Source organism: Sinocyclocheilus grahami, unplaced genomic scaffold (genome assembly GCF_001515645.1).
Source record: "Sinocyclocheilus grahami isolate Dianchi unplaced genomic scaffold, SAMN03320097.WGS_v1.1 scaffold1133.1, whole genome shotgun sequence".
NCBI lineage: Eukaryota > Metazoa > Chordata > Actinopteri > Cypriniformes > Cyprinidae > Sinocyclocheilus > Sinocyclocheilus grahami.
The window spans coordinates 81,083-108,381 of record NW_015506312.1 but is presented as its reverse complement, the minus strand read 5'-3'; the positions used below and the strand labels follow the sequence as shown (position 1 = coordinate 108,381).

General features: G+C 36.0%; 1 protein-coding gene across 1 annotated transcript in view; it reads right to left on the bottom strand.

Moving 5' to 3' along the window:
- LOC107567205 (glycine receptor subunit alphaZ1) overlaps nucleotides 1-27,299 on the bottom strand; it is a 55,560-nt gene that overhangs the window by 25,314 nt on the left and 2,947 nt on the right. Inside the window, exons 2-4 of the mRNA XM_016252846.1 lie at nucleotides 22,201-22,325; nucleotides 7,286-7,353; nucleotides 3,884-4,107 (exon numbers count right to left, since the gene is read on the bottom strand). Of these exons, the coding sequence (XP_016108332.1) occupies nucleotides 3,884-4,107; nucleotides 7,286-7,353; nucleotides 22,201-22,325 (417 nt within the window). The remainder of the gene's footprint in view (nucleotides 1-3,883; nucleotides 4,108-7,285; nucleotides 7,354-22,200; nucleotides 22,326-27,299) is intronic.

Genomic DNA, 27,299 nt, shown 5'->3' with positions numbered 1-27,299 from the left:
TAGATTTCAACTTTACTTCAAATAACGCAAACATGTTTTAGTGGTTTTAGCTTTGATTAACAATATCAACACTGCACCTATAATTACAATTCTGCCATTATTTGCTCGCTGCCATCAGTTGTTTTTCACTGATAATTTCCACCTCCACTGCAGCTCTCAAATCAAATATGGCGCAAGCTATTCTGGTTTTATGAAACACCTGGTTATGAGACACTGGAGAACCAATAATGTTTGATGTTATTGATGTCCAACCTGGAACATAGATGCCAAATTTGACTTGAGAGCTGCAACGGAGTAGAGGATTATCAGTGAATAAGAGAGTTCTTCACTTCAGTTGACTAAAAATATAGTGCTGAAAGGAACACTCCACTATTTTTTGAAAATAGGCTCATTTTCCAACTCCCCTAGAGTTAAACAGTTGAGTTTTACTGTTTTCGAATCCATTCAGCCGATCTCCGGGTCTGGCGGTAGCACTTTTAGCTGTAGCTTAGCATAGATCATTGAATCTGATTAGACCGTTAGCATCTCGCTCAAAAATGACCAAAGACTTTCTATATTTTCCCTATAGTTTTAAACTCGATATAGTTTATAGTTTTAAAAAGCCTAGAAAATCACAACTTTTCATTTTCCGTCGGTCTTAGTACACGATGTAACTACAGAAGAGTCTAGTTTAAAACTATAGGAAAAATATAGAAACTCTTTGGTCATTTTTGAGCGAGATGCTAATGGTCTAATCAGATTCAATGATCTATGCTAAGCTAAGCTAAAAGTGCTACCGCCAGACCCGGAGATCGGCTGAATGAATTCGAACACGGTAAAACTCACCTGTTTAACTCTAGTGGAGTTGGAAAATGAGCCTATTTTCAAAAATAGTGGCGTGTTCCTTGAAGTTGTACAGACCATTTCTATGGTGCCTTTTGTCAGCTTGTGGTCACTATGAATTGTTATTATCATGGAAATAACAGCATACAGGACTGGATCAACATGAATATAAGCAAATAATGAGAGATTTGTCATTTTTGGGTGGCTATCTCTTTAAGAAATGCACCCAAACTGTATTAAATCTATGATTATTAACTCTGTCTCAAACGATCCTAAAGCTAGAGAAAGAAACAGCCCTGAGCTGAGCTCTGTTTTGAAACTCACTCTGTAATCATGTCACTATCACAGGATAGTGGTTATTTACCTGAAATGTTCAATTTAACTGTGCGCTGTGGCTGGTGCAATCTAGAGGGAGTTCACAGCTAAGACCAAACTGATCTGAAAGGTTCATTTGATAGTGTCAAGTTAAGAGATGAGGCTTCCCAATCCACACGGCTATTCACTACAAGCCCAGTCCTTTTTAATTCTACAATGATAAGACATAGAATTTAGAAATTGGAAACATGCTTAGAAGGATACTCATAATCTTTTTGCTTTAAGCCTTTTCATTTCTTAATGATAAAAGACTTTTAAATTATACCACACAATCAAGCAAACATGCTGTGCAGTTTAAACTGTGTCTGATTTCAATAAGATTCAGAACCGTTCAAAAGTCTGGGGTCAGCAAGTCTCTTACGCTCACAAAGGCTGCGTTTATTTGATTAAAAATAGTTAGAACAGTAATAATTTGAAATATTATTTCTTTTTAAAATTGTTTTCTGTTTTAAAATGTAATTTATTCCTTTGATACAAAGCTGAATTTTCAGCATCATTACTCCAGTTTTCAGTGTCACGTGATCCTTCAGAAATCATTCTGATATGCTGATTTGCTGCTCAAGAAACTTTTCTGATTATTATCAGTGTTAAAAACAGTTGTGCTGCCTAATATTTTTCTGGAAACGGTGATAGTTTTTTCCCCCAGGATTCTTTGATGAATAGAAAGCATTTATTTGAAGTAGAAATCTTTTGTAACATTAAAAAAAGTTTTTACTGTCACCTAGGCATGGGACAATAACCGGTTTCAGGGTATACCACGGTTTGGAAAAGTCCAAAACCACTAATACCGTTATACCGTTCCTGCGGTATGTGCAGTTTTTTTACTTGTCGTCAAAGACGGAAAGTGCAGGACTCCCTCAGTTGTGTGCAGCGAAGAGCATAACGAGTCACACGACCCCTCCCCCTCGGGCCCCTCCGGTTAGTGCGAGCAGTCAGTGAGAGTCATCTGTGTGTGGGATGGCCGAAGGAGATGAATCCCTGGAACTTTTTCCCCCGTCGAAAAAGACGAAGTCTGTCGTATGGGAATTTTTCGGGTAACGTAGACTAACCATGTTCCGTACACAACGGTGTTCCATACAGATGACGTTTTAGCTCCGATCGCTAAATAAATACTTCCAGGTCGAACATAAACTATATATCTGTGCCATCTTCATTTCTCCCTCTTTCAACCCCGATCAAGACAGAGACCCACCCGCCGTTTGTTTCAGTGTTGAAATACTATTTGGCTTGCTACCGAGGCAGATGACATGGCTAATTAACTAGCTAACGTCAACTAGTTTCCTCCCTCACGTTACTTCACAGAGTGAGGAATAGCAGTCTAAAGTATGTACTGTACTTGTCTGTGATTTAGTACAATAATTAAATTTAGCTGGTATCACGTCTATACTTTTAAGCCTCCTGCCCTTGTTTACATCTGTTCAAAATCAGGACATTTCAAAAACAAACTGTTGTACGGAGAGACCGTGTGTGTGACAGTCGCGCTCTCTCTTTCCTTATGTGTGTATGTGCACACATCCTCGTACCTCACCACTCCAAACTTAATCCGGGAAAGGTGAACATTCCTGCATCATAACTTGGACTGAAAGATGAATGTGTAGAAAGTGAGCATGTCTCCAAAAACCTTGTTGAGCTCCAGGTTTAATGACTGCATGTTTTATTATTTTTTTTATTTTTGTTTTTACAGAAATTATGTTTTGATTATATTTTTGATTATTGAGCTGCAGGTTTAGGCTCACTTAAGTGACTCCTTTTTTTCTTTCATTTATAGGGATTTTTTTTTTTTTTACAGAAAATAATTGATTTATGTTCTGATTATTGTTGAGCTGCAGGTTTAGGCTCACTTAAGTGACTGCATTTAATTAAGAATAATTTAATTATTTATTCTAATTATTTAGCCTGACATGTTTACTGTTCCAAAATGTTCTATATGTTTCTTAAAAATAAAATCTGTTCAGTGGAAAAAAATATTTTTTTTTACCCAGACATTTAAAAATAACATATTTTAGAGCTGTAATCGCAATACCGTGATACCGCGAAACCGTGATATTTTTTTTTATCTAAGGTTATCATACCGTCAGAATCTCACACCGGCCCATGCCTACTGTCACCTGTGGATTAATTAAATTAATTAATTATATTCAATTAATGCATCCTTACTGAATAAAAGTAATGATTTCTTTAATAAAATGTAGCATATATAATGTAATGTACTTATATGATGGCACAGTTTTTTACGTTAAAAGAGACAAGCAAGTTGCTATATGTTTTATAATTTTATATAATCTATTAACTACAATATTTGTTGGTTTTTGTATGTTACCTTTTACATTTTTGCTGATTAATGATGATTTTATTTCATTTTTATTTCATTATATATATTTTTTTTTTTTAATGTTTTTTTTTTTTTTTGTAATTCTATAATATGCATTTATTGGCAGGCTCCACTGCGACAACTTACACCATATAGTGTGACAACATGACCTGAGCCATGTTATCCAAAAGGTCAACGTGTGTTTAATGAACTGTATGTCCTTTTTTTCAAAGGGCACACAGAAATAAATCCACCCTGAAAATACAGACAGCCGTAAACACTGCTGTGACAACTAGCCCCGGTCTCCCTTACAAGTGTGCGAACACACCGTATAATGTATTATTGACAGAATTAGATTATATATTGTCCTCTCACCTTATACTGTACAATACATTCCCGTTTTTGGAGATCCTCAAAAGCTTGTTGTCAGTAGTAACCTCGTGGAAATTGGCTCCCTTTTCATTGGCAAAGAACAGATCAGGTTTCCAAATGGAGTCCAACATGGAGGGATCAAGGTCAAGGGAGTCATCGGGATATTCGCTGTAGGCCAGCCGTGGGTCGTTCCACTGCTGTCTCAGGAAAATGTTCACTCTGTAATCCTGTTGGGCGCACAAAGACAGCCATGTCAATAGATCAGAGGTGAGGAAGCAAGCACATTTAATCAGCTTCAGGAACCTGTGAAGCTCCACAAGAACATGCTTTTTTTTCTTCTAATATTAGTCTAAGTAAATTTGGTGTTCTCTCAGTATACATTTTGCTTGAGATAATTGTTATCCATGCAGGCAGACAGGTGAGATGGCCAGTGCTTAAAAGCAGACACCGTAAAGCAGTGGCATTTCGCCCCAACACGCTGCCATAATTGTCCATTCTTCTCCAAAACAGGCATGCGGTCATATCATTTCAGGGAGAACATTAAACTGTCTGGGCACTAATGTACCTTGGGATGATCGGCACGGCACAAAATATAGTGGATGACCTTTGCAATGGCAATCAGCTTCAACATGCAAGGACATTTCAGCGCAATTATCCTAATGTAAGGTGACCCAAGACTTTCGAAATATTTTGATGGAGGAGAATCATCTGTCTCAGGCTATTACATTTGCCTCTCGGAGAGCACAGCCACCATAGCACGGGAAAAGAACAAGTCCCATCGATTTTACTATGTCAATATTTTTCCTTTATGATAAACAGCCCACGGATGCAAAATGAACCCTGCAAAAACAACAGAGCGATACATAGCGGCTTCATTACCGGTAGCAGGTGTCTCTCAGGTGTTATGTAAACACATCTGTTCTCCTCGGCAAATGCACATTATACTCATTTAACGTCACGGAAATTCACGCATATATATAGCAAAATTAGTCTAACTTTTTGCTCTTGTCTACTGCAAATATCTGACATCCATTACTACAACCAAACAGGACGCCAGCAGTCGAACGCTTCAAACATACAGCAAGTTTCCGACAGAATGATTTTGCAAACAAGCGAGGAGTGGGCGCACATTCATCAGCTTTTTTTCTGATTTGATTTCTCTAGGCTAAGGAGAGTGATTTATGGCAACAACCCACTCATAATGCGATTCAAGCCCAAGGCCAGATCCTATCCTGACGGTGACATATTAGAAAAAGTTTGCACGACTCTCGCGCGCCCAACTCTGCTAACAAATGACGGACGTTGAAATGTACACGTTCGCTTTCGTGCTTCCTCAAGAAAATGAAAGAGCCGGCGAGCTAATTAAATAGCCACTCGCCTCTCCCGTGGGCCCCCCGTGCTTTACAAAACAGGGTAAACAATTAGGACAGTGAAAGGCTGGGGGGAACGCCCGTCTCAATAGTGGCCGGAGTCGCTCAGATCTTTACTGGATGAAACATTGTTCTCGGCTGCCCTATAAGCGCTAAAGATTTATCGATATGGCTGGCGTTACCTGCTCCTGCCCCACCACCTCACCGCCGCTTGCTCAGTGTGAACACGAGCATGAGCAACTCGGATCAATTCCGCTGCTTATAGAGGAAAGAAAGAGTGGAAAGCGCTGCATTTGTTCTGCTTGAGGGGCTTCTGCAAGCCACTGAAGTTTTGGAGCTGCTCAGCTGGTGCCAAACATGAAATCTTGGCATTACTTAGTTTTGTGCTCATCAAGGCTCGAAAAAAGTATGACCTTCACCAGAACAATGTTTGGAAATTTTTTCATTGCTTTTGCAACCATCTAGCAATGCTTGGACATTGAAAACACATTAAAAACAGCATGGTTCAAGAGGTAGTTACGGGCATATAATCAATATTATCAATGGGTTCACATATTCAATTCACCATCTTTTCATTACTATGCAAAGAGTGATCACATAAAGCATCAGGAATGATAACTATATTAGCCTCGGATGATAATGGTCTGTTTATTATATGCTCGTGCTGCAGTTTTGTTGCCTGCCGCTTGAAATTCTCAAGCTGTTTAAAGCAAGATGGATTCTGATTCGGTGTCAATGATTTTACTGTTCATCAGTTGAAAAAAAAACATTCTGAAAGTGATTCCAACAATATTGTTTATCTGTGTCGTTATTGTATAAAAAACCAAGCCATCATTTATTTAAAATACATTGATTTCATACTAAGTATACTTCAAATCCATTAACATATTTTTTTTCACATATCACTTAATACTGATGTAAAATTTCTGAGTATTTCTTTATTGCACAATGCACATTTCTTAATATTATGCCTAAAATGTGTTTTAATATCACTATTAATAAGGACTGTATGATCTTTGTATGATATCTTTAAATGCAAGGTATTTAAAGTGTACCTGAAGTATACTTGCAACAGTCGAAAATACTTCAGTGTATCTTTAATTGGTCCTCAGCACTACTTTGCACAATTAAAGTGCATTAAGTACAAAATTAGTTGTTCCAATTCAGCAGACCTTAATTATACCAGTTTAGTATACCAAAAGTACAATTGAAGGGTATTTGTATTAAGCACATAAACACTTAAATGTATTTGTAGTATACTTAGCACAAAATAAATGTATTTAAAAATAAATTTTATTATATATTTTTTCACTCAGGTATAGTGTGGAAATTCCTATTTCCACAGAATTAGAATGATTATTCAAACTTTATAGTTATCGCCCTTGTTGTGAGTGGTACGGAGCCCCAGACATGACATGCAGGAAAAAATATTCATGTTGTGGCCACGAATTAACAATTTGTGATTTACTAATTCGCTCTCTTCTTTTAAGTTAATCATGAGCATGTTTTACTAATTTGTTAGCTCATTTTAGTGAAATCGTGGGTACGTTTTACTAACTCCTGTCCGCAATTTCATAAACCCATTGTATTTTTTTGCATAGTGAGAAAAGACTATTGCTGCTGTTATGAATAAAGTATGACAGGACTGTAACAGAGATATAGCCTGCTCACATAGAGGGTGCAATAGGCTATTCACATATCATTCAACAGAACGTATTAGCAAATTGTGCGCACAATGCACTTCAAACGAGGTAACGAATTAGTAAATAGTGCTCAGGATTTACTTAAAAACAAGGTGATGAATTAGTAAGTCATGGGAACTAATTGTTAATTCGTAGCCACAATAATAGAAATATTTTTTCCTACATGTCAAGTCCGTGTTAACCCTGTGGTCCAAAAGTCTGGGACTACAGTTAAAATCTGGATTAAAAAAAAAAGAACAAATGAAAATTAAGCTAATCAAAAAAAAAAGAGAAAAAGAAAAATAGAATCACAAAAAATTCTAGGGTTGCATCACTTTAATCAATATACTCACCATTGTTGTTTCAGCAATGGATCCAAAACTGTTAATAAAAATGTTGCATGTTACGTTCACAGGTGGACCTGTGGGAGAAGACAAAGGATAGAAAAACAACAAATAAGTTAACTGATACTGATCAAATTAAACAAGTTATCCTCTAAATTTTAATCTTACCAAAACATATTCTTTATTAAGAAATAATAACCAAAACTTACCTGCTTACTGCTAAATAAGCACATTGCCATTGACATAAAGCATGTAAATCTTATTTTTAAGATATATGCATCATCTTAGCATATAAAACAACTCCATTAAAATATGGAGTAAAATGATTTATACAGGATGTTGAGGTGAGCCTTCTGTAAAGACAAAGACCGGCGGTTTTATTATTGGGACAAGGCAAGCCACTGTTCCTCCAATTTATGTTTTAGAAATATTATAAGTAAATCTCTTATGCTGGTGCACAAATGAAAGCCTGCAGTCATAGAGAGGCTAAACCGAAACCATACATCTGCATACAAAGAACCAAGCGATCCATCGCATATGGCTCTGTAAACACAGAAAGGGGGATATTCTGAGTGACACGGCGCTCATGGCCTCGTAAAGACCCTGTCAGGCTTCTTCAGACTTCTGATTTAGTTAGATCCAGAGCTGCTGAACAGCATGGAGAAACCCTGAACCCCATTTCTCTGCCTGCTGACGAGCCACACGCAGCATCCTAAGGTGCTGAATGAGTAGATTACTGCAAAGAAACATATTGCAATCTGCAAAGTCTGGCGAAATGTATTAGTCATTCTATAAAGGCTGCACATTTCTCCTGAAGTGTAACCCCCAAGAAAACCATTACCTGGAAATAAATCCACCTTACATGTATGATTTGACAAAATTATACAGCATATAGCATTGTGCCATCAGAAATGTTTTAATTGAGAAATAGTCCTTAGGGTAGCGCCATATATCATTTTTTTGACAGGAATGAAAAGGAGGCTATGAGGGATAGAAGTACATACTCCATAAAACAGTTGTGAAAAATGAGAATTGTGAAAATGACATGATATAGGACTTTCATACAGTGTGTGAAATTGTAAAGACTGTAATCCAACCCTTCACTGCATAGTTTTCATCTGCGTTGAATTCAATACGGTGCCTAGCCTGACTAAGGGTTATATCTCCCTTACAAACATTAACCATGGTTTGATTGGACAAACATTTTATGGTCCCACGCCTTCCACAGATGATAGAAATACATATAGACCATATGGACTTTCAACCAGCAGCATAATGTAGCGTCTGGAACACTCCAACACACAATATATATTTTGTTAGCTAGATTTCACAAATACTTTGTAACACCCCAGGACGCCAAACAAGACCCTGGTTTCATGGTAACCCGATACATTTACAACCTTGTGGAATGCGTTGTGCCATCAGAAATGTTTTAATTGAGAAATAGTCCTTAGGGTAGCGCCATATATCATTTTTTTGACAGGAATGAAAAGGAGGCTATGAGGGATAGAAGTACATACTCCATAAAACAGTTGTGAAAAATGAGAATTGTGAAAATGACATGATATAGGACTTTCATACAGTGTGTGAAATTGTAAAGACTGTAATCCAACCCTTCACTGCATAGTTTTCATCCGCGTTGAATTCAATACGGTGCCTAGCCTGACTAAGGGTTATATCTCCCTTACAAACATTAACCATGGTTTGATTGGACAAACATTTTATGGTCCCACGCCTTCCACAGATGATAGAAATACATATAGACCATATGGACTTTCAACCAGCATAACATAAAAATGATTTTGAACCAAATCACCTACTCTGACTTTAAATGAGAATTCAGCTGCCTATACTATTTAAAATAAAGATTTTAAAAGGCTTGTGTTTGTTTTTTGCTTTTTTTGCAGCGAATGCCATAGAAGAATACTTTCAGTGAACAGTTCTTAGGCTGATGATACACGGGGCAACTTTTTGAGCAATGTTGCCGCCAAGGGGCAACCAGATGGGACACGGGCCCACGACCGATCTAATAGACACTTGTTATCCATTCTCAATGGGAAAGTGCCCAAGCAACATTGCTCAAAAAAGTCGCCCCGTGTATGATCAGCCTTAAAAGAGCCTCTTTCTACTAAAGAACCTGGAAATGTTCTATGGATGTTAAAGGTTCTTCATGGAACCATAGATTCCAATAAAGAACCTTTATTTTTAAGAGTGTGTCTATTGAACCAGCATTTGCAGGCAATTAACTAGGTTTGGAACTGGCTCAAATTGTAGCACATTATCTGGCAGATCCTGTTTGAGCCTCTATACAATGTCAGACCCCATAGTTCCTTGCTCTTGGCTTTTTTCTTCCACTGGGTATCATACCGGCTGTAATCATTTGTCTGTTCTTGGCTTTCCTTGCTGTATGTGACGCAGCGCAGAGGAAATCTAATGTCCTCACCCCCACTGCAGTTCATTTGTGAGCCCAGCCTCCAATAAGGAGAGAAGCGAGAGCAAGACAGAGCTCATTAACTGTCAGGAAAGGGTGAGTCATCGCCAAGAATGACATGTCTTTGCCAAACAATCTCGCCCTGCTCTCCTAAGAGCAGCTCACTGCAGAGGGAAGCAACCGCCAGCGAAGGGACGTTCGGGTTATTTATAAATTTTTTTACTCAGCTGTCTTTCCCATCGAATCAGACCTTAATTTCTGAGCCGTGCCTCCGTCCTCGTCTCATAGAGGTGATGGTAGTTTAGAAGCCTCACACGTTTCCCTGCACTTCTCTTTATTGAACAAACACAAGCAGGACACACGAGTCGCAAAGATCAGCCTGGTCTTTCCCAGAGACCAACTCATGAGAGAAAGTAAGGGAAGAGCGTTTTTTGGTACTGTATTGACGTTGAACAATTAAGTATTTATGAAGAAAAGAGAGACATTCAGAGAGTCATTACTGTGATGAATTTTGTGCATAAACATAACAATCATTAATCAAAAGTCCCCTGGGTAAGTATAACCTCTTTAGAGCACCCATAAATTACTAGCTTGCCACCAAACACAAAAAAACTGTGAGCCGAGAGACCAATTACTTCTTCATAAACCAAACAACCACAACTCATCTTTACAGTTACCGGTCTATAATCATTCATTAACAAGGTCCATGTCCAAACTGATCAATAACAGAGTCCATCTCTTTACCTAGCAGCAACTGGAGAATGATAAAAAGCCATCAGTCTGTTTTACGCCAGTCAGCTGGTGGGAAAATGGCGAACGAGATGTCGTACCCGGAGGACACTCTCAAAACAGATTTATTACAAACAACGGACACTTAAGATGCCTCCCAGGTAAGTGGACCACCACAAATGAAAGTGTCTGATATAAATAAAGAAAGCTTAATGATATTGCTCATGTTAAAAATCGAGCTGCTCTCAGCAGAAATACAACGGCACTGAGGCTTTAAATATTTATATGGCTTCGGCAGTACCTATAAGGTCTTGGCAAGGCAGCTTGCGATTGGAGTGAGATCTACTGGTAACAAAGGGACAGCAAAGTGCCCTACCGGCTTTTCCATGTTAGCACACCAGGGCAAATGTCAAGGGTTTCCTCTTACTCCTCATGCGCTGACATCCGGGCTGATGCCGAGTAAATCTATTGACATGGGGCAATTTTCAATTTGCGCTGCTCTAGTTACACTGACATGGTAAAAAAAGGTGTTAAGCTCCAGTGAAGGAGCTGAGCTTCTTTAGGATGAGTGAACTGGGAAAAAACAAATAAATCATGTTGCTACATAATCCAAAATCCATTTCTATTGAGAGTTTGGTGTTCGATGTGGTGATGGTATCAGTGGGGATATCTTCAAGTGTGATTTAGTGCACACCAAAAACAACACACTCACACTAAATTTTTTTAGTACTTAGAATATAGCAAGTAGAGTAGATTTATAATACATATACGTATACAGTATAGAATACTACAAAAAGAGAATATAGTATAGATTACTACAAAACTGACAGAAATAATAGAATACTATACAAAAACAGAACATAGTAAAGTTTACTATAAAAAAATGGCAAAATATATATTGTATACTACAAATAAGGAACAGTATTTTGAACACCAAAAATACAATATAATACAAGAATGCTAAAAAACAAAAACACAGTATAGTATACAATAGTATTATACTACTACTAAACACTACAATACTACAGAAAATAGTGTAAAACAGTACAACTTAAAAAAAAAACTGAATATACAAAAATAGTACAAAACAGAATACTACAAAATAAAGAATTGAATAGTACACAAAAATAATAATATACTGGACTACTACTAAAAAATCTGTATAGACTAGTAAAAAAAATACTACAAAAATGTAGCACAGAATACTACAAAATAAAGAATTGAATAGTATAAAAATAATAATATACTGGACTACTACTAGAAAAACCCTGTATAGACTAGTAAGAAATATTACTACTACAAAAAACAAACAATGTAGCACAGAATAGTACAAAGACAGAATACTGCAAAATAAAAAATTTAATAGTATACAAAAAGAATAATATACTGGACTGCTACTAAAAACTGTACAGAATAGTGTAAAAAACAATGTAGCACAGAATAGTAAAAAACTGAATTCTACAAAAGAAATTGGTATAGAATAGTACACAAAAACAGAATGCTATATTAGACTATAATTATTAAACAAAAACAACATTGTATAAAATCTTACAAAACACAAAATACTATAATAACAACAGAATACTATATTAGACTTCTAAAACAACAATATGATATAGAATATTACAAAAACAAAATACTATTTTAGAATACTACAGAAGCAGAACATAATATAGAAGAGTAAAGCAGAATACTATATCAGAATATAGTATAGGATATTACACAAAAACAATACACTATGGACTAACATTAAAAACAGAATTATAGTAGAGTAGTACAAAAATAGAATACAAAAAACAACAGAATATAGTATTGAATAGTACACAAAAAAACAGAATGCTACACTAGACTAATACTAACACAGAATATAGTATAAAATAGCAACTAAAAAAATACTATTTTAGAATTCTATAAAAAACAGAGTAGTAAAAAATATTACTACAAAAACAAACAAAACATTCTATGCATAAAAAAATGCAATATAGCGCAACAAGCCCTGAAATGTGTTAGCAAAGGACAACTACAAAACAACAATTAGCAAAAGAGCCTGCCTAATGAAAATAAAGAGCAGCTACATGGATCCCTGACTGAAACATCATTTTATATTCCATGTGTTTTCTACTTAAAACTATGGAGCCCCGCACATGACATGCAAGAAAAAATAAATAAATCGTGTGCACGATTTACTAATTAGTTCCCTCGATGTACTAAAACGTGCACACAATTACTATTTCGTTCTCTCGATTTGCTAATTCGTTCTCTCGATTTGCTAAATAGTTCCCTCGATTTGCTAAATTGTGCGCACAATTTACTAATTTGTTCTCTCGATTTATAAATTGTGTGCACGATTTGGTTTTTAAAAAGCCTTTTTCCAAAAAGTACATCTGGAAAAAGGGGGGGTCGTCTTATAATCAGGGTCGTCTTATATTCGGGCCAATACGGTAGTAGGCTAAATCGTGCACACAATTTACTAGATCGTTTCCTCAACTGAGTTTTTTCAGATGTATTTCCAAGAAAAAAACATCGTCTTATATTCGGGTCAATACGGTATTTTTTTCCTGCATGCCATGCGCGGGGCTCCGTATAAAACAACCCATTCCAACAAAACCAAATCCGGATTGAGCAGGAGTCACAGCCATCCATCACTCCAGGTTCGGTTCAGCTAGAGGCGACCCTAACCATTAAGGGGATTGTATTAAAATTCATAAGAGTCGGACAGCGGCGGAAAGAGATGCCCGTGCAGTGACAGCTAGTTTCAGAGAGAGTGTCTAAGTTAGCATTGTCACATGCCTATAGGTAATGACACACTGCTAAATTACCAGGATCTCTTCCTGCCCCTGAGGCTAGCATCACTGATAGGGGAAACATGACAGCCTTGGAGGAGAGAGGCTGGAGAGAGACATAAATCAATAGGAGGGCTGAGGCTCCGAGTCCAGAATGGAGAATGAGTCGACTACAGTTTGATTACACTGGATTACCTGGTAGCTGCGGCCGCAGAAGTCATGAGATAAAATGGTCAATATCGCAGTAAAATTGATTCACACTGAGGTTAACTGATGGTTTTAACGATATGAGAGACTGTGTCAATTGTTTCATTATACAGAGCAGCTATGCGTATGTAATAATAAGATTAGAGATAAGAAGAAAATTAGATTAATGTGATGAGTCTCTATTAAACGGACCAAAGTCTCGGCTGGGCTAGCGATGGCACTGAACTACTTAATGTCCAATCCAGAATTCTATTGAAATGCTATTGGGGTTATTTACATATTTCAGATATTTAATAATCATACCAGTGTTGATAATAACTAGCTAGAAGTAGGGACGATGGTAGCAGATTTTATTTTCAAAATAGTGTCATTTTTCCATTAATTAACAAGCACTTGTTAATAAGTTGTTATTATATATGTCAAGTTTAGTTGACAAAATGCTAAATATGCGTTTAAATCTGTTTTTATGAGCAAACAGAGGTAATAATCAAACATGCTCTGCTAGAAATGTCTTTCTCTTTCAAATAAAGTTAAATCTTTATTTAAACAAGTCTGTTCGGATTATTTATTTTAATAAACCTGATAAAAATTATTAGTTTGAATCATCATTCAGTTTTCAGGCATTTAACATCCTCTTTGTGGATATATATATATATATATATATATATATATATGGCTAAATGCATTTTTGATTCAGTTTATAGATTGTTTATATGGTTATATATGTAAGTTTGATGCTGTTACACTAATTGCTAATATTGCTCTTTTAACTTATAAACTGATTATAACCTGATATATATATATAATTTCTTATATTGCAGTATATACACATTTCATTGTTTGCATAGCTGGTAGTTTAGCTAACTACTTTTCCAAAAGAATAGCTTGATTTTAACATTTAATTGTGATTAAAAAAACATTATTAGCTTAAAATTGCTCCTCTAACACAGAATCCTACATTCTGTGGTTATTATGAAAACAAAAAACAAACTGAGTAACATAAAAATTGTAAGGAAACTAAATGTTGCAAAGTCATATTTCCTTGCGACTTGAAAATGAACTGGTTCCTCACTACATTGAGCTGTATATTGGATGTGTAAATGACTTAGAAATCAAATGTGTGCAATAAAAACAACCCCACTCGGAACCATTGCATCCCCAGCAAATTAAAAATCATAAGCAAAGACATCTACAACCCGCTGCTTCAAGCAGCAACCTTTACATGGCCATGCCTAATTGTGTTTTAAGGTGCCAAGGCTTGAAAAACTCAAAAAGAATATGACTAATAACTAACATTATGAGCATGGTTCTTAACACACTGCTAATATATGCATACAATACACATTAAACACACCACAGACATATTTTACAGCACACCATTAGCTAGCAGTAATCTCAGCTGGGATAAATGATGATTAAACATTGTGCGATAAATGCAATATAACACTGTAGTAATATGATTTGTGGGAACTAGAACACTGGAGCCGTGACAAACACCTAGAAGACTTGACATTAGTCTACATAAAGAGCGTGAGCTGTATATAATGCCTTTAATAAAGCTAAATAACCAGGCTCTAATAAGAATCTAGCAGCAGCGTGCGGCCCACAGGACTAAAACTGCATCTCTGCAGCCCCAATACTCACAAAAACAACATTACATGCAGTATGGTAATGACTGTACATCAGAATCAAATATGATATTATTTAAATGCAATATGTGAAAGCATGGCTGGTTATCTAAAGCAACAAACTTTGATAAGATTTGATGAATAACAGAGTGTCAACCTTTTTTTTTTGTTCAGTCAGGTGTATAAATTCATTTGCTTTCCCAATTTAATTATAATTTAAGCCAAGATCAGAAGAAAAATCAATGGTGCACAGATAAAAAGCATGCCCGGCTACACAAAGGGATGCATTGGCACTAAATAGTGGCAGTCAACAAGCTCCAAAGCTAAATCAACAACTGGAGGCTACATCCAAAATTAAATAAATACTCATTTCCACAGCAAAATCAAAAGAAAGCTAAATAATAATTAAATGCATGCTATTTTGCAAATGTCCTGACTGAAGCCCAATAACTCTGATCCTCCCACCGGTAAATAAAGGTCAAGCAATGATACCCAATTATACCACAAAGTAAACTAAAACCACTAAAGCCATGTGAATGTGTCATTTGGTGTTAGCATGCCATTTAATAAAAAAACAACAACAAAAAAACTGATGCATGTCTGATTGCATTAGTTAGGTTACTCTCAACCATTAACAAAACACACAGACATCTTTAACTCATTATATAATTTAGCCCTTTCTCAGATGTGATATCGCTCGGATTGCATGAATCAATATGCTTGTATAATCCTGGATAAATACAATGAAAGTACCTTTCTTGTGAGTACCATCTGATTTGGAGCCTTGTGGGTCTAATGAAAAAAAGATCAGGATTAATAACATGATATTCTAACAGCAAGATTTTTAGCTTTTTTTTTCTTTCTTTGCGGAACCAACAACAGAAAAAAAAAAACATAAGCAGCATGGCTCACTTATTCTACTTTACACTTGCCAACACTTTGTGCGTTGAAGTGTGTGGCAGGGAATATTGGGTGCTAAGGGCATACTAAGGGCAAGAGCAGGTAAGGAGGGATGCACTTATTCGTCCAAAACTTCAGAGCGGGCAGGACAAGAGGCAAAGCACTGAAATGAAAGAAAGGATGGGGGTTGCAATGCATATCTGGTCACGGGAGGCAAAATGCACTAATAGATGCAATACTCTAGAGAGAGGGAAAATGCAAAGACTACATGTCAAACTGGCTTCACTTTGAGTTTTGCACAAACTGTAAAATCATTTTCATGTAATTGTGGAGATTGAATTGATTTGCCTGGCATTGGGTTATAGGATTGTGCAATACAAAAGGAATGGGAACTTACTTTGGGAACTACAGCTCCCGCTTTTGTTTTTTTACAAAGAGAACCAATTTGGGGCATTTTCCCTACTGTTCAACCTAGAAAACATATGGCAGGTCACAGTGCACTATATTCCAGTCAGATTTCTCTTGTGATGTTCAACAGAACCATACAGAAAATACAACAACAGTGCATCTCTTATGCAGCTCTGCATGGTAATCACAAGGTTAAAGATGCTACTTATAAAACACTACCATGCACATGTGTGACCACAGATATCGTGTACAGTAATGCGCCACAGCGAATGCAGTACAGTCTATTCCGATGAGGTAACAGCATTGTGGGAGGTCGTCATATTTGTGTGTTACCCTAAACAGAAATCCCTCATCCAATGAATCCTAATTAACATACACAAACATGAAAGTAGACTTCAAAATCAGGCCATTCTTCTTCAGCCCAACCGCATGTTCACCAATAACGCAGACGCCGGCATAATCCAGGACTTCCCAAGAGGCTTATCCTTTGTGAAAAAGCTACGTTACCCATTCAATTCCTAGTCCCCATGACTCGGCATTGATTATCCCATCTAAAGCTCTTAGATAAATGGCATTAGCGGCAAATATTTTAGAGGAGCCCACTTCTATCGGTGCATTTCCTATTGAGAGGGGTCAGAGATAAAAAAAGGCATATTAAATTAATAAGAGAAAAAAAATTCTATTCATACTTTTAATTGAAAACCAATCTGGAAATGAAACAATAAATGGATTAAGTACACTGATAAATAAAATATTAACAATTATCTAAAGCCAATCTAAATTGAACCCTCTTGCACTGTAAAAATGTGTATATAAAACAAAGATCACTGGAGTATGTTTTATAAGAAAATACTATATCAGTCTTCTATTGATACTTTTAATTGAAAACCCATCTGGAAATAAAACAAATCGATTAAGTGCACTGATAACTAAATATTAACAATTATCTAAAGCCAATCTCAATTGAATCTCAATTTGTATATAAAACAAAGTTTATCGGAGTATGTTTTATAAGAAAATACTATTCCAGGCTTCAAAATTACACATTTAATTCACTGTGCGACTCGCTGTTTCTTTGTAATTAATTGTAAAATTTAAAAGCAATTTTTTTTCAGTGTGCAGACAGTGATAAATCGCTCTGAAGTTGCACCCAAGTTCAAACGTGAATAACAGAAGCTTTTAAATTAAATTTCCATGGATGATCGTCTCTGCGACCCTGTGAGAATTGGAACAATTTGTAGGCGTTGAGCTAAAACGTGTATGAAAAATTAAAATCACATCTAACCTTGCTCCATCTCGGTGTCATTTGATTGTTCTGTTGTGATGTTTCTGCAGGCCCCGCAGCCCACTCACTCTCTCTACCCATGAGATAAAAACGAAATTATCTAGCGTGATCCTGAGACGCTTCGTTACCCTCATGGTGGAAATACAGTTCATAGCATCTCTGAAAGCTTACAAAATCGTTTATAGCGGCCTCTTAAAGCAGCATATATTCTGTTACTCTCTGAAGACGGCAGATAAGTTATCCAGACATCGCATAAGAAACACTCTTGATCAGGATTTCAGTCATCTGTCATCATTTAAACCGAGTGAAAAGCATCAGTAGGTTCACCATTGCAGTTTGTATGTGAACGCTGCACCCCGACTCATTAGAGAATTCCCATTACTCCTATTAAAGTCCCATTAAGCATGTGCTGATAGCACCGAATTCACATCAAGCTCCGCCAGCTAATAAGGCTTCGCTTCTGCACTTTACATGAATGAGGAGGAGATGCAAAGAGGTAACAGAGACGTTCAGGACATCCAAAAAGAAAGTAAAAAAGCAATCTGTAAATATACCGCAGCAGATTGTATATTTACAAATGTACAATTGTCTCATCGGACACATTCATAAGCAAAGTGACATAGTAATCAGAAAGCATTACACTGATCATGACTGTAATGTGTGGTGGCAGCTCATTGGAAGCCGGGCGGGAGGGAGACTGCTGGTCTATGGGAAACCTCAGCCGATGATTGTGCTATTTGGGCGGAATCTGTAGCACCTCGTGGCTGTCGGCCTCATAGCTCCTCGCTGTGACTGATGAGAAGGGACAAGGTTAACGTGGGTACGGGAGGCGCAGCTGCACTCCAAACCATTCATCACTAGCAGCCGCAGATTGCAGCTCAAGCTAGCGGCCTGTCTGCGGACGAACAGTCCCCGCTCCTCTCAGGTTCACACGTCCCCACTTTGTTTAACGCAGCACTTTGATCTGTCAGCGAGCGCTACGAATTGGTCTATTGGAGGGAAGATGATTTTAAAAACTGTAATATCTGTGGTATCAAACGGAATTTGAAAAAAAGAAATCTGTCCTATGCGCTATTAGTCAAACAGACAGATAGTCCAAATTGAGCCAATGACACAGTGTTGAGCTGGTCAGGATGCATGATTATGCATACAATATGCATATTTTGGGGGGAATGCATATGAAACTGGTATAGAAGAAAGTATGGTAATACTGATCGGCAAGATTTAATTGGTTAACATTAGTTAATGCAGGTATCATGAACAAACAATAACTTTTTTTTAAAATAACTAATAATAATTTCAATATGCACTACCATTTAAAAGTTTGGGTTCAGTAAGTTTTACTTACTTATTAATAAAATTAATACTTCTATTTAGTAAGGACACATTAAATTGATCAAACATTTCAAGATCAGACATTTCAAATGTTATAAATATTTTTTTCCCTGATAAAAAGTATCACAATTTCCACAAAAATATGAAGCAGCACAACTATTTTCAACATTGGTCATTTCTGAACATGTGCCACTAAAGACTGGAGTAATGATTCTGAAAATTCAGTTTTATGTCACAGGAATAAATTACATTTTACAAAATATTTCATTAGAAAACAGTTATTTTAAATTATAATAATATTTCACAATATTACTGTTATTACTGTATTTTCGTGAGCATAAGAGACTTCGTTAAAAACACTAAAAAAAAAACTTTACATGGTTGTGTCAATATACTACCAATCATATTTGTTTATAATAATGTTCATTTATACAACTTGTTAAAAATGTGTATATAGAAATGAACATGGCGACACTTTACAATAAGGTTAATTAGTTAACTACTTTAGTTAACATGAACTAGGCATGAACAATACTTCTACAGCATTTCTTAGTAAATGTTAATTTCAACATTTACTAATGCATTACTAAAATCAAAAGTTGTGCTTGTTAACATTAGGCAATGCGCTGTAAATTAACATGAACAATGAACAACTGTATTATCATTAACATTTACAACGATTAATAAATACTGTAACAAATGTATTTTTCATAGTTTGTTTATGTTAGTTAATACATTAACTAATATTAATGAATTGAACCTTTATTGTAAAGTATTTCAACATGAAAAAATGACACACTTCAGCCTTAAAATACAATCTTATATAATTCAGTGACTGAAGAGATACACGTGTAAGATCTGAAAATATATCTATCCCGGTCCTAGCTGAATGGGGTGCCCCAAATATGCCAGGCTATGAGCTTTCCATTTTAAATGGTCCCAACTAAATCAGTTGGAAGGATTTCCCACAGCGAGTCCCAGTCATGATCAGTGTAATTTCTTCTCATGCCAGCACATTGGTTGCTTCAGGCAGTTCTTATGTTTTTCATTCCCTTTTTTCACTGTACGATCAAATTTGCAGGAGAGGCAGAGTAATCAGAGGAGGTGAACTCCTCCACACCATGAGCTGGAAAAAATGTCTTCTCACAGCAGATGCTGTTTAGGAGCGTTGGACCTTTAAATGTTCTCTCTCTGCTTTTTCCATCGAAATTTATGGAGAGATGCTGTCAGGCCGCTTGCTGTATGAATTTTAGGGATGCGGTCTATAGTGGAGCAGAGAAAACTGGCCGAGGACGCGTGAGCTTCCGGCTCAGAGTGCAGTTACACGCTTGACCTGACAGCCGTGACGATCCTTTGGATTTCATAATGTCTGGTCTGGTCATGTGACCACAGGGCCCATGTGCCCTCATGAAAAGAACTGAATGAATTACATAATGAGTTCACGAAAGAAGGCCAGTGTTTATTCAGACATCAGCTACTGGTTTTGTTTTTTTAATATAAGAATTAATGCATTCGATTTCTGGCAACTATAGTGTTTAAATTACACATCGAAACCATAACAACCTTGTTGTTTTTAAATGTGCTTTATAAATAAATAAATAATGAATGAATGAATGAATAACGGCAATGCCGAGTTCGTGATGTTGAGAATATCTGCTTCTTCAGGGTAAATTTAAGTGAGAAAGCAATCAGCCAACTCCGCAATATGACGCCGTTCACCATAAACAAGGTTGCAGCAAAACTCAGCAATCAGCAAAATGTAAGATGTCAGAAATCATTCACCATATCACAGCACTGACTGTCAACAGCAATAAATAAAGAAATAAAAGAAATAAATCCGTTGCCACGAGCAAGGTTAAGATGCAAGGCCTCAAAATCAGACAGGGGCCCTCTGCCATTTAAGCGCTCAAGCAGGTTTAACAGTCTGGACAAAGTCTCAGGATACATTGCTGTAATATTTCTATCATTCAGTAATGCTTTTACCTACCTATAGTTTTCAAAGGAAGAGTGAGACTGTACACATATAAACTGCACACATTTTATATATTTTTTTACTTGGTATAAGTGTCTGCATTACATTAAACATATCTTGGTCAAAAGAGACCACTTTATAATAACTTTCAGTAATCAATAATTCAACATTTATATAACGCTTAACAAATCAGTAGTTCATATTTCACTGTACAGTAATGATTTGTTAAGCATTATATAATATTATGCTTGCTAAATTTATTATAAAGTGTTACTGGTCAACACACATGCAAAATATCAAACATCTAATACATTCGGCTCTAATAAACAATAAGCATTCAAACATTATTTTTGGGAGTCAAGATTCAAATCGAATTGAATATATACACAAACATAATACATAAGCAGTGCATATATAACATTATTTGAAACAATGCTGAACATTGAAAAAAAAACTACCATTTAATCTCGCAAGGCATTTATGTGTACACAATGTCCAAAATATTAGTTTTTAAAATGCATATTTAGTTTTAGTTTTATTGTTTAGTTGTGTTTAGTGTATTGCAATTGCTATATGTAATAAAAGAAAATATGTTGCTTTTAAAACTGACTTGTTTTTACTCATAATCCCTTGGGGAAAAAAAGTGTATTTCCAAGAATAGCTAAGGAACAGGCAGACTTTAATTTGCAGTGATTGACATTAATATATTGTTGAATATAAGGAAACCTCTGACATGTATCTTGCAGTGGCTATTTCTAACACTGCCAGCACACGTCACACACACTAATATATAGGATACTGAGTACCACCATAGACATTCACTCAGGATAATGAGTCAAGATCATGGACCTTAAACAGGAATGTGGCCAGCTTGGGAACAGGTTTCTTAATATAACGACTGTACAAGTTATCCTTAGTAAATCAGAAAAAATATATAATATTACATGTCAACCACTGCGGTATATAGCAGGCTGCTGTTCTTTGATTACTAAATAACCTTCGGAGTGAATAATTCAAATTTGGGAGCAGCTTTGAAATGAATGAATTTTAAAATGTTGGTGGAAACTTGTTGGATTAATATAACAATATATCACTTGTTAATTGACAAATAATCAATCATCTATATGCACTTATCATATATATTTTTGCACGCCAACTCTTTAAATATGTGTTTGAAATAGCTTTTTAAAATAGCCCTTGGCTACATTCCTGTGATATCCAGCAGTGTCTTGGTGGATGCACCAACCTTTGAAATTAGGTCTGATTCTTGCATCATAACCGGACACTTTTCCCATAAGCTTGTCCAGGAATTCTGACGGGGGCATTGGGGTGGCAGCTTTCCGAGCCGCTGCTTGTTGGGACGCTGCCAAGCTGTGGATTGGGATAAGACAGGTGCGTTAAAGAACAGAGGAGGACAAGCGCTATGCATTATGAGCATATATTACATTCTCTATCCTGAGGCAAATGGATATCTCTGACTCAGGCCACTTTTTTCATTTCAAGCTGACGTTAAATGCTGTCATTTTCAAAACTAAACAACTGATTAAAAAAGTAGCTTTGGATTTAAAGGCAATTCAGAGAATTGTTTCTAAACACATTATAAATGAAAGTGAAAGTGAAAGTGACGTGACATGTGGCCAAGTATGGTGACCCATACTCGGAATTAGTGCTCTGCATTTATCCCATCCAAAGTGCACACACACAGCAGTGAACACACACACACCGTGAACACACACCTGGAGCAGTGGGCAGCCATTTTTTGGCTGCGGCGCCCGGGGATGTGAACTATGTAGTACTGAATTACTGAGTTAGACCGTTTAACAGTTTTTCACCAGCTTTCCCCTGAGTGGGCGTGGTTTCAGCGCTGCCAGAGGACACGCCCCCAATGTTTGAGAGCAGAGAGTACAGCTTATTTTTTCAAGATTTTGATACCTTATTTTATTTACTTGGCTTTTTTTATCATACAAATTTGGTTGGGTGGTTAATAACACATTGTTCTGTGGTGTAACAAACTCAAAACACATATTGCTTTACACAGACTTTAAATCTTCAGAGCTGAAGCTCATTGACTCTAGAGTAAAGGAGAAGCCATGAAAGAGCTATATGAACATGGAAATGAATCAAGACCTCGTCATACAGTATCTGTGTCCTCATTAGCATTAGAAGCCGTAAGAACTTAATTAGTGATAACAGGGTGCATGGCTGTCGCTTTGACACCTCAGTGTTCACACTAAATGTCAGGTCACTGTGAGTCACATGATAAATTATCCCACTGACTTTTTAGCCTACAGCCACTTTTAGTGCTTCCACAGGGCTCTTTATCTGCCCTACATGATGGACTTTAATATGTATCGACTTGTTCAGGTCCTCCCACATACGGCTGAAAACTCACAGGAACAATGGACTTTTTTTTTTTATATATATATATAGCATCAGTGCATCTGACAAAAATGGAGGATAATAATCATAAATTAGCCTGTGATACATTGATTTCATCTAAGTCCTTGAGACATGGTCTTCTTCTTGCCAATTTCATGGGTCTTTCTTTGTGGGGATTTTTTTTAACCAGCCACTGAATCCCGTTTGGCAGCATATCCATTATTCTCTCATAGCCACTGACTTTCTGAGTCGCCAGCTATCCTTTGTTTTCAAAGTATCCAATAGTCAGGCCTTTTCTGTTCTTGCACATCATTATTCTTTTTGCTCATTAACATTTACTGGTGTCTGGTAACTATTAAATTGGAGAAGTGTTTGGCATTTAAATGTGGATGCATCACAGGAAAACTTCTCTTGGAAGTGCTGCTCCACATCTCTCTTCTGGAGGTAAAAATGTGTGATTTGTCCTAAGAAAACCTAAACAAAAACATGTTTAAAAAAACATCTTATTTTGAACACATGCTGTTTTTATCAAATAAACAGCATAAGAAAATCGTGACAATAAAGCATTTGCTATTTTGGTATCATTGAGAAACTACTACAGTTTTTGTTGTTTTGAAACTGATTTTATTTTTATATATATTTTTTGATTTCATGTTAATTTTAGTTAAAGTTTTTTTTTTTAATTCTTGTGCGTTTTTGTAATTTTATATCAGTTTTTGTTGGTTTTAAAAGTCTATATAGTTGTTATTCAATTTTGTTTTTAGTTGTTTTAATACATTGAGCTGAAATGAAGTTTTTTATATTTTAGTATATTACAGTTAAAATGTATTTTCTTTTTAAGTAACGAATGTTACTTGTTACATTACTTAAACATAATTGTTTTATGGTTTTAGTTTTAGTTAACTATAATAACCCCGCAGTAGAGATCCAACAGCTCAACACTGTTGATGTAGATGCAGAAAATAAAAAGATTTTACATCATTGCAAAATATTTATACTTCAAATTAATGTTTTTTAACATTCTATTTATCAAAGAATCCTGAAAAAAAAAATTATCACAGATTCCACAAAAATATTAAGAAGCACAACTGTTTTTATCATTGATAATAATAATAATAATAATAATAAATATTTATTGAGCAGCAAATCAGCATATTAGAATGATTTCTAAGGGATCATGTGACATTGAAACTGAATAAATTACATTTTAAAATATATTCTAATAGAACATTTAATTTTCATTGTAATAATAGTATTTCACAGTATTTCTGTTTTTATAATCCAACGTTATTTCCCAAAAACAACAAAAGGAGACTTTCTATTTTGTTCTATTAAATCAAATGTTTTATTAGTAATTTCAGAATACTTATTTATTCTAGCCTTAGTGATATATACATATATATATTAAATGAAACGCGTGAATTGTCTCTCATTGTGAGAAACCCATTCCTTTGTGTTTACTGTAAAATTTTCCAATGCAAACATAATAAGATTAGTCACGGCATGCCAGATTATTGAGTCTCTTCCAGAGCCATTCTCTGTCACTATAGGCTCTTTACATGAACGCGCCATCTTTGTGACAGTGTGAAATCTGAGGATACAGTCTCTATTAGTTTTGCTTCCCTGCAAATCCATCTCATCGCAACCAGTAGCTGGATACATAACGTGGGCTTTAAACTGCATCTTTAGTAATTAATGGTTTCACTAATCAAGGCAGCGCTGAACAAATTAACCTTGATCGATGCAGGTCATGGCAGTGGAGAGGGCCTGATACTTCTGCTGATGCAGCCGGAACCAAAGTAGAGCATCCTGCCAGCAAATACATGCAAACAACCCCGAGACCTGCATACTTTAATGTGAGCATCCAATCATTAGCCCTAAGTGTAGCTCATTACGTTCTTTGGACCACTGCTGAATACAATCCTTATTGATCTTGTAACACCCAAGAAATCAAAGACCTCTGGCACCAAAATGCCATTTCTTCAAGCTGCTCTTAATTTGTCAGTGTGGTTGCAGAACTGAAGGACAGAAGAGAACACATCACAATAAGCACAAAAGTACTTTTTTTGCATGTATACAACAGACAGAAATGAAAGGTGGTGGATCCAAAATCAAAATGAGTATTGCTAGTGACGGGACAGTGCTATTTGTGGTATGATCCTGTCTTTGATTATCAATGATGCATTAGGAGTAAAACTAATGTTTACAAAGGAGACTATTTATAGGCTTTATATCTTCAGATATTGAACTAGCCGTCATTCCCCTCATTTACAGTGCTTCCACTTTTAATGGGAAAATCAGTGAAAAGCTCTAAAGCAGAGCGCAAAATTGAGATCATATATGCATCCGCTTATTTCACTGCTGTTACTACCTGTGCATATATAATTACCAGAGAGACTGAAACTAAACTCTGATACTAATCTCTATTAGAAGATATTAACCCTTGAGGCAAGTGCAATTTTTAATCGCTGAGCTTTTAGCAGCAATTTAACAGAACAAGAATATGCAGTATGCCCTAAAGCAATGCAACTACACAGGGGCAGGGTCACATCTGGGTCTTCATGCAAACCAGAAGAGATGACGCTATAAAAATAAATAAATAAATAAATAAAATGACACAGGGAACAGAGCATCATTGGCACAGCACTACAAAAACAAGTGCTTGCTTGGTTACATTTTATATTTTTTCTGACTCGGCCTGAACAAAACCTACAAGCCAAGCACTTATTTTTTATTTTTATTTTAATGGGTTTTGATGACATCTTTTACTTTTAATTTGTACTGACATTTCAGTTTCTTTAGTCATTTTAGAATATTAAATATTTTACTGTAGTTTTTTTATTAAATATTATATTTATAGCTTTATAGTTTAAGATTATATTATATAATTAAAACATATTATATTTTTATAATTAAATATATTATAATTTTTTTAGAGTTTATTATTTTGTATTATTAGGACGTTTTCTCAAATGTTCTTGTAATATTTTAAGTAGCAATTTTGTAATATGTAGCTTTCGTTAGGCTAAATTAAGGATTATTTAGCCATATTAAATAATGTTTTTGACTTATTTAGATGTTACCACAAGAATTTTTTACAGTGCAAACTACATGCACACTGCTGCCTCTGCCATTAATTGGATTAGCCATTCATGGCTTAACCTGCATATTTTAGTGTGATAGTATGATGATGATGACATAACATAATGTCTGCTTTATGCATGTGCTGTATTTTAATAGCTATGCCTCAGTGACATCCATACAGTAGCCTCTCACGTGACAAAACGTGCAAGCTAATATGGAAATCAATTACAGAGATGCAATTCATAGACCAAATTATGTTTGTGTACATTTTGTATTCGTCAGTGGCATTAGCATTGACAGAGAGATCAATGTCTAGTAATAAGTCTGCATGTGAAATGAGCTTGGGGTGTTAGGCTGAGACTGGGAAAGAGATATCAATTAACAGGCTCTGCAAAGTTCAGCAGCAAGAGCTGAGACTGCAATATCCAGAGTCTAGTTCATTAACTAAACACTGGCCATAGAACGCAAAATAATTACTGCAAACCACTGGCAAGATAATGTGAATGCTTTTGAGATACATTTATTGTTATAGAGGATTCTTATATTTGAGATAATCAGTGTTAAGATAGAATAATCCATATGTGGACCAGCTCGTAATTGCATTATTCAAAAATGAATAAATCTGCATGAACATGGGGGCATAACGGTGGTGTAAAACTTTTAGAGGCCTATACTTTGTCACATAACTTAACTGCACCTCAGTCATTTAATGCATTGTTCCTTGAATGAACGAATGGATGACAGACAGACAGACAGACAGACAGACAGACAGACAGACAGATAGACAGACAGATAGACAGACAGACAGACAGACAGACAGATAGATAGACAGACAGACAGACAGACAGACACATAGACAGACAGACAGACAGACAGACATAT